At 40.0% G+C, this 12,500-nt stretch overlaps 3 protein-coding genes across 4 annotated transcripts in view; 1 reads left to right on the forward strand and 2 right to left on the reverse strand.

Annotated features, from left to right (window-relative positions):
• The window catches only part of apmap (adipocyte plasma membrane associated protein), a 20,897-nt gene extending 16,152 nt beyond the window's left edge, over positions 1-4,745 (forward strand). Inside the window, exon 10 of the mRNA XM_088086927.1 lies at positions 1,525-4,745. The gene's annotated coding sequence lies outside the window, so the exon portion shown is untranslated. The remainder of the gene's footprint in view (positions 1-1,524) is intronic.
• On the reverse strand, positions 941-3,411 carry cst7 (cystatin f). The gene is made up of 4 exons (XM_088086944.1): positions 3,275-3,411; positions 2,288-2,463; positions 1,942-2,061; positions 941-1,818 (listed from the first exon to the last, which is right to left on the reverse strand). Exons 1-4 carry the CDS (start codon positions 3,321-3,323, stop codon positions 1,636-1,638), a joined length of 528 nt encoding a protein of 175 aa, XP_087943070.1. The 5' UTR covers positions 3,324-3,411; the 3' UTR covers positions 941-1,635.
• Positions 4,746-10,669: 5,924 nt separating the features above from the next.
• syndig1 (synapse differentiation inducing 1) overlaps positions 10,670-12,500 on the reverse strand; it is a 10,859-nt gene continuing 9,028 nt past the window's right edge. For both annotated transcript variants that reach the window (XM_088086936.1, XM_088086937.1), the window contains one exon: positions 10,670-12,267. In XM_088086936.1, coding sequence (XP_087943062.1) covers positions 12,109-12,267 — 159 coding nt within the window. In that variant the 3' untranslated portion in view covers positions 10,670-12,108. The remainder of the gene's footprint in view (positions 12,268-12,500) is intronic.

A 12,500-nucleotide genomic window follows, 5' to 3' on the forward strand; every position in this document is an offset into this window, starting at 1 on the left:
ATATATATATATATATATATATATATATATATAATTTTTTTTTTAAAAAGGCATGTTTTCTTTAAAAAAAATTGGAGATTTGAAAAAAGATTTTGTTGATTTTTTTCGTTGTTGTCTGACACGCCTCCTCTCTCTGCAGCCGGTGACCTCACATAAATACTGAACAGTCCCTGGTTTAGACTCCAGGTCAACCATCCGGACTTGGTCAGAAACTTGTTTGTAATTTTTCAGAAAGTGAACGTGAAGTTAAGTTAAATTGAGATTAGTTAAATTGAGATTAGTTAAATTGAAATTAGTTAAACTGAGATTAGTTAAATTGAGATTAGTTAAATTGAGATTAGTTAAATTGAAATTAGTTAAACTGAGATTAGTTAAATTGAGATTAGTTAAATTGAGATTAGTTAAATTGAAATTAGTTAAACTGAGATTAGTTAAATTGAGATTAGTTAAATTGAGATTAGTTAAACTGAGATTAGTTAAATTGAGATTAGTTAAATTGAGATTAGTCAGGTGAAGTTGAGATTAGTTAAATTGAGATTAGTTAAACTGAGATTAGTTAAATTGAGATTAGTCAGGTGAAGTTGAGATTAGTTAAATTCACAGAGCTGTTGTTTGTTCCTTGAAAGCGATCGACTGATTTCTGATGTTTGATCTGTTGAAGTTTCCCAACATGCATTATTTATTTGAGATTCTTTTTGTTTTTTATTTATTAGAGATTATTTGTGTTTTTTTTATTTGAGATTATTTTTGTGTTTTTTTAATCGAGGCCTCAAACGAGTCAAAGTCTCGCTACAAACTCGTCTCTTCTTCACTTTCTCTTTTGTATTTTCTTCCTCGTTGGTGCGTGATGACGGATGGATCTTTTTCGGTGAACTTTCTTCTTTTTTTATCTGAAACTCGTCGCAGCTTTTCAGCTTCCTTTCAATAAAAACACGAGGACTCAAATCCAGACATTTATTTTCCAAATTTTCATTTAAAAACATCCTTGTAAAAAACAAAAAAAAATCCTGTTTGTTTTCTTTCTCACCTCGCTGTCAATGAATCTGTTAGGGACTGTTCATTATTTATGGGGGAGGGGCAAGAAAGAGGCATGTTGAATCGTTTTTTAAGCCCTGGGGAGGGACGTATGACTTTAACTGGCTGGATTTTATGTTAATTTTTTTACACTCATTCAAACCTCTAAACCCGTTTTCTCCAAAAACACACAAAAAGGATTTTCTCCCTTTAAACGAATGGTTAATTTTCAAATTGGTCAATATTAAAGAACAAATGTCTTTGATGTTAGAAAATTATCTTTTTCTTCATTTCTGAGATTCTTCTTTTTAAAGTTTTGGGTTATTTTTCATTTGTTTATTTTTTAAATTCGTAGTGACTCTGAGAGAAAACATGCTTGTTTTTTTTGGAAATGGTAGTTTTATTTTCTTCTTCTTTTTTAATGTTTGTTAATTATTTTTATTTTTGGTGATTTTCAAAGAAAAGATTGAGGTGAATTTTAATGAATGAATGAATTTTTGCTTTTTGCAGCCCCTCGCCTCACAAATAAACTACAGTCCCTGAGTGACTGCTTTCACTGCAGCTGCCGTCACGCTGACCACGAGCAACCACAGAAGAAGAGCAAACACACAGACTGACACTTTATTCCTCCGCTGGGACGAGGCGGCGCGGCAGGTGATGATGATGATGATGATGATGATGATGCTGCTGCCAGGGTTTGGGGTTCGGGGCCCGTCGGTGGTCTCGGGGTCTGCAGGTGAACTTGAGGGTCCGGCTCTTGTGTTCCCAGGGAAGCAGCCAGACTTCAGTGTGACACTGAAACGTCTGAAAACACGACAGGAAGCAGGATTTTCACATTAAAACTCTGTAAAAAGACATTGTGTTCTCAGCACTTATCAAAGACCCGGTTTGTCCCCAGAGTGTCCCGTCTGTCCCGTAGAGACTCACCTGTCGCAGCTCGTCTCCTTCGGGCTGAAAGTCACAGCTGGACGGGTCCCTGCGGTCTCGTTTGCGGCAGACGGTTCTGGTCATGTTCAGGTCCACGAGGTAAAGAAAACCCTGAACCACCTGAAACCACCAACAGCTGGAGTCAGACCGCCTCAGGACCACGAGACAAACAAGCGTGAGGCGGAATCTAAAATCTGCCGTCCTCGCCGCTCGACGCCCCTGAATCCCCAAAACGTGACTCTGCAGCTCGAGCGAGACGAGAAGACGAAACTGAAATAATAATAATGAGAAATAATTATACCAAACAAGAATCCGTGACCTCTGACCCCTGAGCCGCGCCGCCTACCTGCCGCTGTGCTCTGCTGACGGCCGACGGTCTGAACAGGAAGGCGCTGTTTGACATGTTGTTGTAGAAGAAGACGGCGCTGACCAGAGCGCGCTGAAGACCGGCGTCCGTCTCACTGATGTCCTGTGGCGCGCCCGTCAGCACGCCGCCATGTTGGCCGCCTGCCGCCGCCCGCGCTGCAGAGGACGAGGAGGACAGACGGACAGAGACGTCAACAAGCTGCCGTTTGCCAAAAAAAGCCAACATAAAACAAAAAAAATTGTTTTTAAAATTTTCCCAGAAAATTCAAGGAAGAAAAGTCCAAAATTGTTTATTTAAAAATAAAAAAGTCACCCAAAAAATTAACAAGAAAAAAAAGAAAAACACCATTTTTTTCTTTACATTTGCCAAAAATGTTTATAGTTCATAAGAAAAAAAATCATTAAAAATAACCAAAAATTTTAGACAGAAAAAACAATTCTTCAAAAATCTGCAGGAATAAATAAATAAATAACTTAAAAACAAATTCGACAAAATGTTTCATCAAAAGTCACCAACAATTATTAAGGAAAAAAAATAGCAAAAAATGTTTAGAGAAAACAAAAACAGAAGTTGTTTTTATTTAAATATCTGTAAAAATGTTCAAAAATAATAATTTAAAGAAAAATTTCCACCTTTTTTATAATTAAAAATTACCCAAATTCTTTTAAAGAAAACATTCCCATTAAAAAAATACTTTATTCTAAAGGAAAGAAAATGTTTTTTTAATGGCAAAAACATTTGAAGGAAAAACATTTTTACAGAAAAAATTTCATCTCGTTTAAACAGCTGTTTTAAAGTCGTGAAAAAGAGCCGCAGAGTGAGTCCTGGAAAAGTCCTGGAGAAGTCCTGGAAAGTTCAAGTGTGTGAATGTGTGAAGCGTGTTTGTTATTTGTTGCTTGACGTGTTTATGGTCAAACACATTAAAGAAGAAGAAGAAGAAGAAGGAAACAGGAAGTTTGTTTTTACCCGCAGCAGCGAGCAGAGAGACGAGCAGCAGCGTCCCCAGTCCCTTCATGTCCTCTGTCCCTGTGTCTCTCTGTCTGTCTCTGTGTCTCTGGCCTCACGTCGGCAGCAGCCAAACTGGCCGAACCGGTTTCTTTGACTCAAACATCACTTCCTGTGTCTGTCGCTTCCTGCTGAGTCATGTTTACTGAGCTGAGTCAGGGAGAACTGCGTTTCCCAGCATGCACTGCAGCTGAGCAGGCTCCCAGCTGCTGGTGATCAGCACTCAGATGGACAGAGAGACACACACACACACAGACAGAGACAGTTGGACAGACAGAGAGATGGAGATGGACAGATGGACAGAGAGACGGAGATGGACAGTTGGACAGAGAGACAGAGATGGACAGTTGGACAGAGAGACAGAGATGGACAGACAGAGAGACAGAGATGGACAGTTGGACAGAGAGACAGAGATGGACAGTTGGACAGAGAGACAGAGATGGACAGACAGAGAGACAGAGATGGACAGAGAGATAGAGATGGACAGACAGAGAGACAGAGATGGACAGTTGGACAGAGAGACAGAGATGGACAGTTGGACAGAGAGACAGAGATGGACAGACAGAGAGACAGAGATGGACAGTTGGACAGAGAGACAGAGATGGACAGACAGAGAGACAGAGATGGACAGACAGAGAGACAAACAGTCGGCCGGAGGAAAATCTGTCTCTGGTCTGAATCTGAGTTTTCTGCCGTCAGTCTCAGCTGGTGAGTAAAAAAACAACCAAACACCACACAGGAAGTACAAAAACAAACAAACAAACAAACAAACAAACAAACAAAAAAGGGTGACACTTTCAGCCTTTTACAATCAATGCACGACACGGCAACCGGCAACACCGACAGGCAACCAGCAACACCAACAGGCAACCGGCAACACCGACAGGCAACCGGCAAGAAGGCAAGAATTAATAATAATTAATATTAAATAATTAATATTTATAGCAAAAATTGCAATTCTCAGTATCTTTGATGATGTTGCTGAACTTTTAGATGCGTCAGTTCTGTTTGAGATGAAAACGTTCAGAGCTCATACACCCCCACCCCCCTTGGTGTGTGAGTTTAACTCTTCGTGTTCCTGCAGCGTTGCTGAGGTTACCCGGCTGACAGCTGGTCGTTGTGCACGCGCTGCTGCTGTGAACGCTTCGACCATAAATGGAGAAGTTTGACCTGCAGATTCTCTGCAGCTCTCGTATAAAACAAACCTGAGGATGTGGTTAGTGGTGTAAGACGAGGACGGAGACAGTTCCTCTTCTCACTTAGAGGGCCTGTCCTCTCTTTCTCTTTTAATAGCTCGTACTTTTACTTCGTACTCGAGCGGCGGCAGTTTAGTTTAGCTTTTTCATTTAATGACTTTTGTTCTTTTTGATAATTTGTAACCTTTCATCACTTTCACAAATAAAAACAAGCTAACTGTTGTGGTCGACTCAAAGGCATCAGTGTCTTCTCTTTTTGGACATCTTTTAATTTGGGTTCTGCATCAACAGGCAGGGTGTACTGATGATGATGATGATGATGATGATCATCATCATCATCATCATCATCATCATCATGTATATGCAACTATAATAAAACTAGCAAAATTTAGAATTTCCACCCATAATTCCCGTGCAGGTAGGTGGAATAAATAAATTAATAATAATAATAATAATTTGATAGAAATAGAGCACAAAACGCCAGGTCATAAAATTTCACAGACATTATCATCTCCATATCCCGACCCCCATAATCATGATAATTCACAAATTTGTGCAAAATTGAAGCAATAAAAGTATTGGAGCACACTCATTCCCACATCCTAAAACCAGTTTGCCCCCCTCCCAAACTCCAGCACTCACAAATATGTGCAAAATACAAATTTAGTGTGATAAAAACTAGATATGTACAATGCTGCACAACCCACCCCCCCCCCCCCCCCCCCACACACACACACACACACACACACACACACACACACACACAAACAGACGTACACAATAATGCACGGTGTCTACAAGTTTGCTGCGACAATATCCAACAGTTTGTTACAGGTGTGTAAAGGTTTGAAAATTTGAAAAGACATGTTATGGTGTACATTACAACGTACACTACGACGTACATTACAATGTACATTACAGTGTACATTACAGCGTACATTGCGGCATACATTAGAGCGTACATTATGATGTACATTACGGCGTACATTATGATGTACATTACGGCGTACATTATGATGTACATTACGGCGTACATTAGAGCATAGCTTATTCATCTATGCTGAGTCTCCGATGTAGGAGAAATAAACCTGCTTAATGCTGCCGTAGAGTTCGTGAGTTCGCTGTAGGTTACAGCTTCAGCCGCTCCACTTCCTGCATTATTTATTCCAGCTCTGACGCAGCGCACACAGGAATAAACTAAAATCTATCAAACTACAAAGACGTCCTCACTCTGAAGGATACTGGGCAGGTCCCCACAATGACATGTAGACAAACAGTCACACATGTGCGCTCCTCCTCCCATCTGATCAACAACCACAATGCATCAGGTTAATTACCCATCAGCCCCCACCAGCTCTGCCCCTGTAACAGCTGCTGTTTATCGAATCGATCTTTATCTCCAAACTGAGCGTGCTCAGTATGACTCTGAGCTCCGTGACCTCTCGTAACCCACCGCCGTCCTCCGAGTGTCTGCTTCCTCTCATCTGAGTTTACAGCTCAGATGAGACAGTTTACAGTTTTATTCTTTGAAAGATAAACAGCCGCTCAAATCACACACCCTGATAATAAAACAACGTGCGCGCTGTCATGAAACACAGATTATTCAACCGAGATGATATGATATAATAATAATAATAATCCAATAACTAATCAAATGTATCCATAAAGCATGTGTTCGGTCACAGAATTACACAGAAAAAGTGTGTATGAGCAATAAAAAATGTATGAATTAATAAACTGTATGCTCAGATTAATTAAACCTATTTGACATGAAACGTGTACAGGGATTATGCAAAGTACATAGAAATAATCAAAAATACACACAAAGGCACCCTAATTAAAAAACAAATTAGTAAAACATTAATAGAACAAATGTTTGTATTAATAATCTGTTTCTTAAAATGCTTATGTAAAATTTATTTTCAAAAATACAATCAAATCAAATATTCATAGATAGATTTATCATTTTGTCAAAAATGCACAATTCATAAAAAAGTGGACAATTAACAAAAATACAGTTTGTTAAGTCAAGTCAGTTTTATTTATATAGCCCATTATCACAAAACATGGTTTGCCTCAGAGGGCTTTACAGTGTACGACATCCCTCTGCCCTTAGACCCTCACATCACCCGAGGAAAAACTCCCAAAAAAGAACCCCTGTAACGGGGAAAAAAAGAGGAAGAAACCTCAGGAAGAGCGGTAGAGGATAGTGAGGGATCCCTCTTCCAGGACGGACAGACGAGCAATAGATGTCGCAAATAGCAAGTGAAATACAATCATGGCAAAAAAGGAAAGAGAAAGAGAGAGGGGGAGAGAGGGGAGAGAGGAGGGGGGGGCACAGCAGTAATAGAAACAGATGCATGTCATATTAGAGTAATGGTAGGTGTGAAATTAGTAATTGCTCTCTATGATGATGTTGATAGAGATGATAACAGTCTCATGCATATGTGAAAGGGAGTTGTCCAAAGGCAAGATCACAGCATCAGCACAGCTATCACCACGGTCAGGCACAGTCAAGGTTACGGCCAGGATCCAGGGAAACTAGGAAACAAGGGAGCAGGAACGCTCCCGAGAGGCAACAGGATTAGCGTAGTGCAGTTCAACAGACCCAGGCTCTGTAATCGCGAGCCCCAGGCAGTGAGAGTACCACATGGCTATCACAGAGCTAAGCTAAGCTTGCACATGGCAATGCAGTTAACAGACATGCATGATTTCTGATGGCGGCATTGAGAGAAGGAAAGGAGCTCAGCGTATCAGAGGAAGTCCCCCGGCAGGTTAAACCTATGTCAGCCTAACTATGGGCTGGTCCAGGCAACCTGAGCCAGCCCTGATTATAAGCTTTATCAAAGAGGAAGGTCTTAAGTCTACCCTTAAAAGTTGAAACGGTGTCTGCCTCCCTGACCGAAAATGGAAGATGGTTCCATAGGAGAGGAGCGTGGTAGCTGAAGGCTCTGGTTCCTAACCTACTTTTGGAAATTTTGGGAACCACAGTAACCCTGCGTTTTCAGAGCGCAGTGATCTAGAGGGTTGGTAAGGAACTATGAGCTGTGACAGATAAGACGGAGCCTGAACATTTAGAGCTTTGTAAGTAAGGAGGAGGATTTTAAATTCAATCCTGGATTTCACAGGGAGCCAGTGCAGAGAAGCTGAAACAGGAGAAATATGATCCCTTTTCTTGGTTCCCGTTAAAACACGAGCAGCAGCGTTCTGCACCAGTTGGAGAGACCTAAGAGATTTGTTGGGGCAACCAAATAATAGTGAATTACAGTAATCCAGCCTAGAGGTGACAAATGCATGTACTAATTTTTCAGCGTCTCTTTGGGATAGGATATGTCTAATTTTTGCGATGTTACGCAAGTGAAAGAAAGCCGTCCTTGAAGTTTGTTTTATATGGGAGGCAAAGGATAAATCCTGGTCAAATAAACTCAGAGGTTCCTTACAGTTGTGCTAGAGGCCAAGGTAATGCCATCTAGAGAAATTACATTGTTGGAAAAGGAGCTTCTGAGGTGTTTTGGGCCAAGAACAATAACTTCAGTTTTGTCTGAATTCAACATCAGGAAATTACGGCTCATCCAGGCTTTTACATCCTTAAGACATGTTTGAAGTCTAGATAGCTGATCAGTTTCATCTGGTTTCATAGATAGATATAATTGCGCATCATCAGCATAACAATGGAAATTTAAGGAATGTTTTCTAATTATGTTGCCTAGAGGAAGCATATATAAAGTGAAAAGGATTGGTCCAAGCATCGAACCTTGTGGCACTCCAAAGCAGACCTTTGTATGTGCGGAGGGTTGATCATTGATGTGAACAAATTGGGAACGATCTGATAAGTATGACTTAAACCAGGCTAGTGACGTTCCTTTAAGGCCAATTGAGGTTTCAAGTCTGTGCAGTAAGATTTGATGGTCAATGGTGTCAAATGCAGCACTGAGATCTAATAGGATTAAAACAGAGACCAGACCCGTGTCAGAAGCGATAAATAAGTCGTTATTAATTTTTACTAGTGCCGTCTCTGTGCTATGATGAACTCTAAAGCCTGACTGAAAGTCCTCGAATAAACTGTTGTCTCGGAGAAAGTCACAGAGCTGATGAGCAACCACTCTCTCAAGGATTTTAGAAATAAAGGGGAGATTAGATATCGGTCTATAGTTAGCTAAAATCTCAGGATCGAGAGTGGGCTTCTTTAGAAGAGGTTTAATGACAGCTACTTTAAAAGACTGGGGTACATAACCTGTCAATAAAGACGCGTTGATTATATCTAATAAAAAGTTGTCTAATAAAGGTAAAACTTCCTTAAGGAGCTTAGTTGGGATGGGGTCTAGCAGGCATGTTGATGGCTTAGACGCAGAAACCAAAGTATAGAGTTGATGAAGGTCAATGGGGGAGAAATGGTCCAGATAAATTTCGGGCCTTGCTGCCATATCCAGGCTATCTGAGTTCGGGGTCAGGTCAGTTGAGGGTAAGAGGTGATGGATTTTATCTCGAATAGTTATGATTTTATTATTAAAGAAATTCATAAAGTCGTCACTGCTTAGGGCTGAAGGAATACAGGGCTCTATAGAGCTGTGACTCTGAGTCAACCTGGCTACAGTGTTGAAAAGAAACCTGGGATTGTTTTTGTTTTCCTCGATTAGTGATGAATAATAGTTTGCCCTGGCATGGTGGAGGGCCTTCTTATACACTTTAAGACTGTCCAGCCAGACTAAACGTGACTCTTCCAGTTTGGTCGAACACCATTGTCTTTCAAATTTTCGCGATGTTTGTTTCAATTTGCGAATCTGGAGGTTAAACCATGGGGCTAATTTTCTTTGTTTCATTATTTTCTTCTTGAAGGGTGCAACAGTGTCGAGAGCTGATCGCAGTGAGCCAGTAGCATTATCGATGAGACAGTCAATTTGGGAATGACTTAAGTTAGTAGTAGTGTGCTCAGTCGTTGTAAGACATGGTAATGACGTCAAAGCAGAAGGAATTAGTTTCTTAAATTTAGCCACTGCTGAATCAGATAGACATCTAGAAGAGTAGCTCTTACTGAGAGGCTTGTAGTCAAGTAATAAAAAATTAATAATGCATACATACAAATTATTTTTAAAATTACACACAATAAAAAATTTAAAAAATACTCACAAAAAACACACTTAAATTAGACTTTAGACAACATGTGCTCATATTAATTATCTGTTTGTTAATATGAGTTTAAAATATAATACACTTTTTTTCTGTTAAAAAAAATCTACATGACAAAAATCAATGTAATTTTAACAGAATTGGGTTTATTCTATTACAGTTTTCTTGTGTTTAAACTACAGTAATTTATAAATTTTACAAAGAAATATCAATGTTTCAACATATTCTTACTTTAATATTACATATTCTTACTTTTTTGTTTGGTTCAGTACTTTAAAAGATTTCACAGTGAAAGAATGAAGAATTATGACGTCTTGATGATGTGGGAGACAAAGACAGACACTGTATTTTTATGCCCATTTCTTACTATATATATATATATATATATATATATATATATATATATATATATATATATAGCAGCTGAACAACCATGCTGATGCTGCCGGATACAGTTTTAAAAATAATGTCATAATATAATATTGTTGTTGTTGTCAGATCCTCAGTAATGAAAACTGTGATCCCTCAAAGCTGCTCCTGAAGGACCACACAGAACTACAGTACCCAGAATCCTTTGCTGCAGTCCAGTGGAGGAGGAGAGAAGAAGAGCAGCTCAGCCTTCAAAAAGAAATTATATTTTACGTTTCTGCAAATCACAGATATGTTTTGTTTATTCAGTAAAAACCGAACCTTTCAGCATCGTGCGCAGAAACTTCCCAGCAGCTTTTCTGTAAAGTGAAATTTAAAAAAAAAAAAAGTAAATAAAAATATCCGTCAGAGGTTTTACAAAGTAAAAGTTCCTCCACGCTTACAGATGCTCCCAGCCAATCAGAGCCCTGCAGGGGCGTCAACTTCCTGTTTCACAAGAACAAAGATGAAGTCTGAAGTCTGCAGCTGCTCGGTGAGTTTAAAGATACCTGAGAGTCCATCGGAGACTGATGACGGAGCCAGAGAGAGTGTGTATGTGTGTGTGTGTGTGTGTGTGTGTGTTAAAAAAACCCCACAAAAAACAACAACCAAAAGAAAAAGCAAAGAGAGTTAACTTTTTATTCTCGCTGTTAAAAATATAATAATGTTCTAAATCTAAAAAAAAAAAGCTTCAACGTGGAGAAAAAAGTTTGGAGCATTTTTATTGTTTAGAAGGAAATCATCAGAAAACAGCACAAGAAATATAGTTTTGATTTCATCATAAATATCATTCAGACAAAAATAAAACGCGCTGACGTTAAACTGCCGGAGATTTCGTCGCTTTTATCGTCATGATCCGGAAAACTGCAAGTTTCTGTCCGTTTGGGTTTTTCTGCTTTTGTTAAATGTGACGTGCAGAGTTCACACACATTTTCACACTTTTCCAGGACTTTTCCAGGACTTTTCCGGGACCTTGAGTCGAATTTTAAACACAAAACAGTCTCCGGGGCGACTGTCGATGCTCCTCATCGGTGCTTCTTCATCACTGTTTAACATCTTTTTAAATATATATTATTTAAACAAATAATGAATTCAGAGCAGGATTAGAAGTGAATATTAAAATGTAATTTAGGGACTGTTTGTTATTTATGAGGGGGGAGGGGGCGGTGCAAAAAGGGGGAGGTATGTCAAATCATTTTTAAGCTCTGGGGAGGGACTGGCTGGATGGATTTTTGATTCATTTTATGGATGATTTAAAAAAAACCTGCAGGCATGTTTGTTTTAAAAACCACCAAATATTTAAAACATTTTTTTTTTTAAAAATCCAAAATTTAAAAAAGGCCAGATTTGGCTCTTTAAAAAAGGCCTTTTTTAAATTTGTTTTTTATTTTTTAAAAGAAGTGGTCCCCCAAAAATTAGTTTTCTTCCTTAAGTGTTTGTGAAACAAAAAAATTAGGCATTTTTCTTTGCAGTTTTTTGTGGTATTATTTTTGTATTTATTTATTTATTTTTGTCTCTCAAAATCTCAAATAACTCCGAGTTTATTTTTCAGAGTTTATTTTTCAGAGTTTTCTCTTTTTTAAAGACTTGCGTTTGTAGTTTTTATCACAGACTGAAATCAGGTTTTTTTTCAGGAAACCGTTGAGAACAAAATGCCACAAAGTCCATAAAATCACCTCCGCCTCACAAAGTAGATCGTCAAACGTGACGGAGACGATCATTTTTTCTGAGTCGAGCTCACGATGAAAAATAAAAAAAACATTACAGCTGTGAAACGTTTTCAGCATTTAAAGAAAAATTCACTCAATCAAAACAAACAAAAATCCGTCTGAAAACTTTCGTGGAAAAAATCCGATCGTCAGAAAAACACACGTCTTCTAAAGATCCTGCGTTCTGATTGGTTTAAAGCTCCGACCGACTGTTCAGACGTCACGGCGCACAAACACAGACGCCGTCCTCCAGCTCGCCGCCGCGGGCCGGCCCGCCCAGGAAGCTCTCACCTGAGACTCCAGGTGAAACATCGGCGGTGCCTGATGGGTAATTTGTCCTCCCTGGCGGCGAGCGTCACCAGTGGTGGTTCTTGGAGAGGTAGGCGATGAGCGCCACGGCCACGCCCACATAGATCCCCGTCCCAATGGTGATGGACAACACGGCGAGGAAGAGCGCCCGCCGCGAGCTGGAGCTCGCCACGTGGAAGTCTCCTTTAGACACCGCCTTGTTGGTCTGAGGGGGGACACGGAGATGAGGGGACACAGAGAGGAGGGGACAGACAGAGGGGGGGACAGAGAGAGGGGGGGACAGAGAGAGGAGGGGACAGAGAGAGAGGAGGGGACAGACAGAGAAGGGAACAGAGAGAGGGGGGGACAGAGAGAGGAGGGGACGTGGGCAGAGACAGGGGACACAGAGAGGAGGGGACACAGAGAGGAGGGGACACAGAGAGGAGGGGACAGACAGAG

The sequence above is a fragment of the Plectropomus leopardus genome, chromosome 13, assembly GCF_026936395.1.
Source record: "Plectropomus leopardus strain MGB_pleo_1.0 chromosome 13, ASM2693639v1, whole genome shotgun sequence".
NCBI classification, from domain to species: Eukaryota; Metazoa; Chordata; class Actinopteri; order Perciformes; family Serranidae; genus Plectropomus; species Plectropomus leopardus.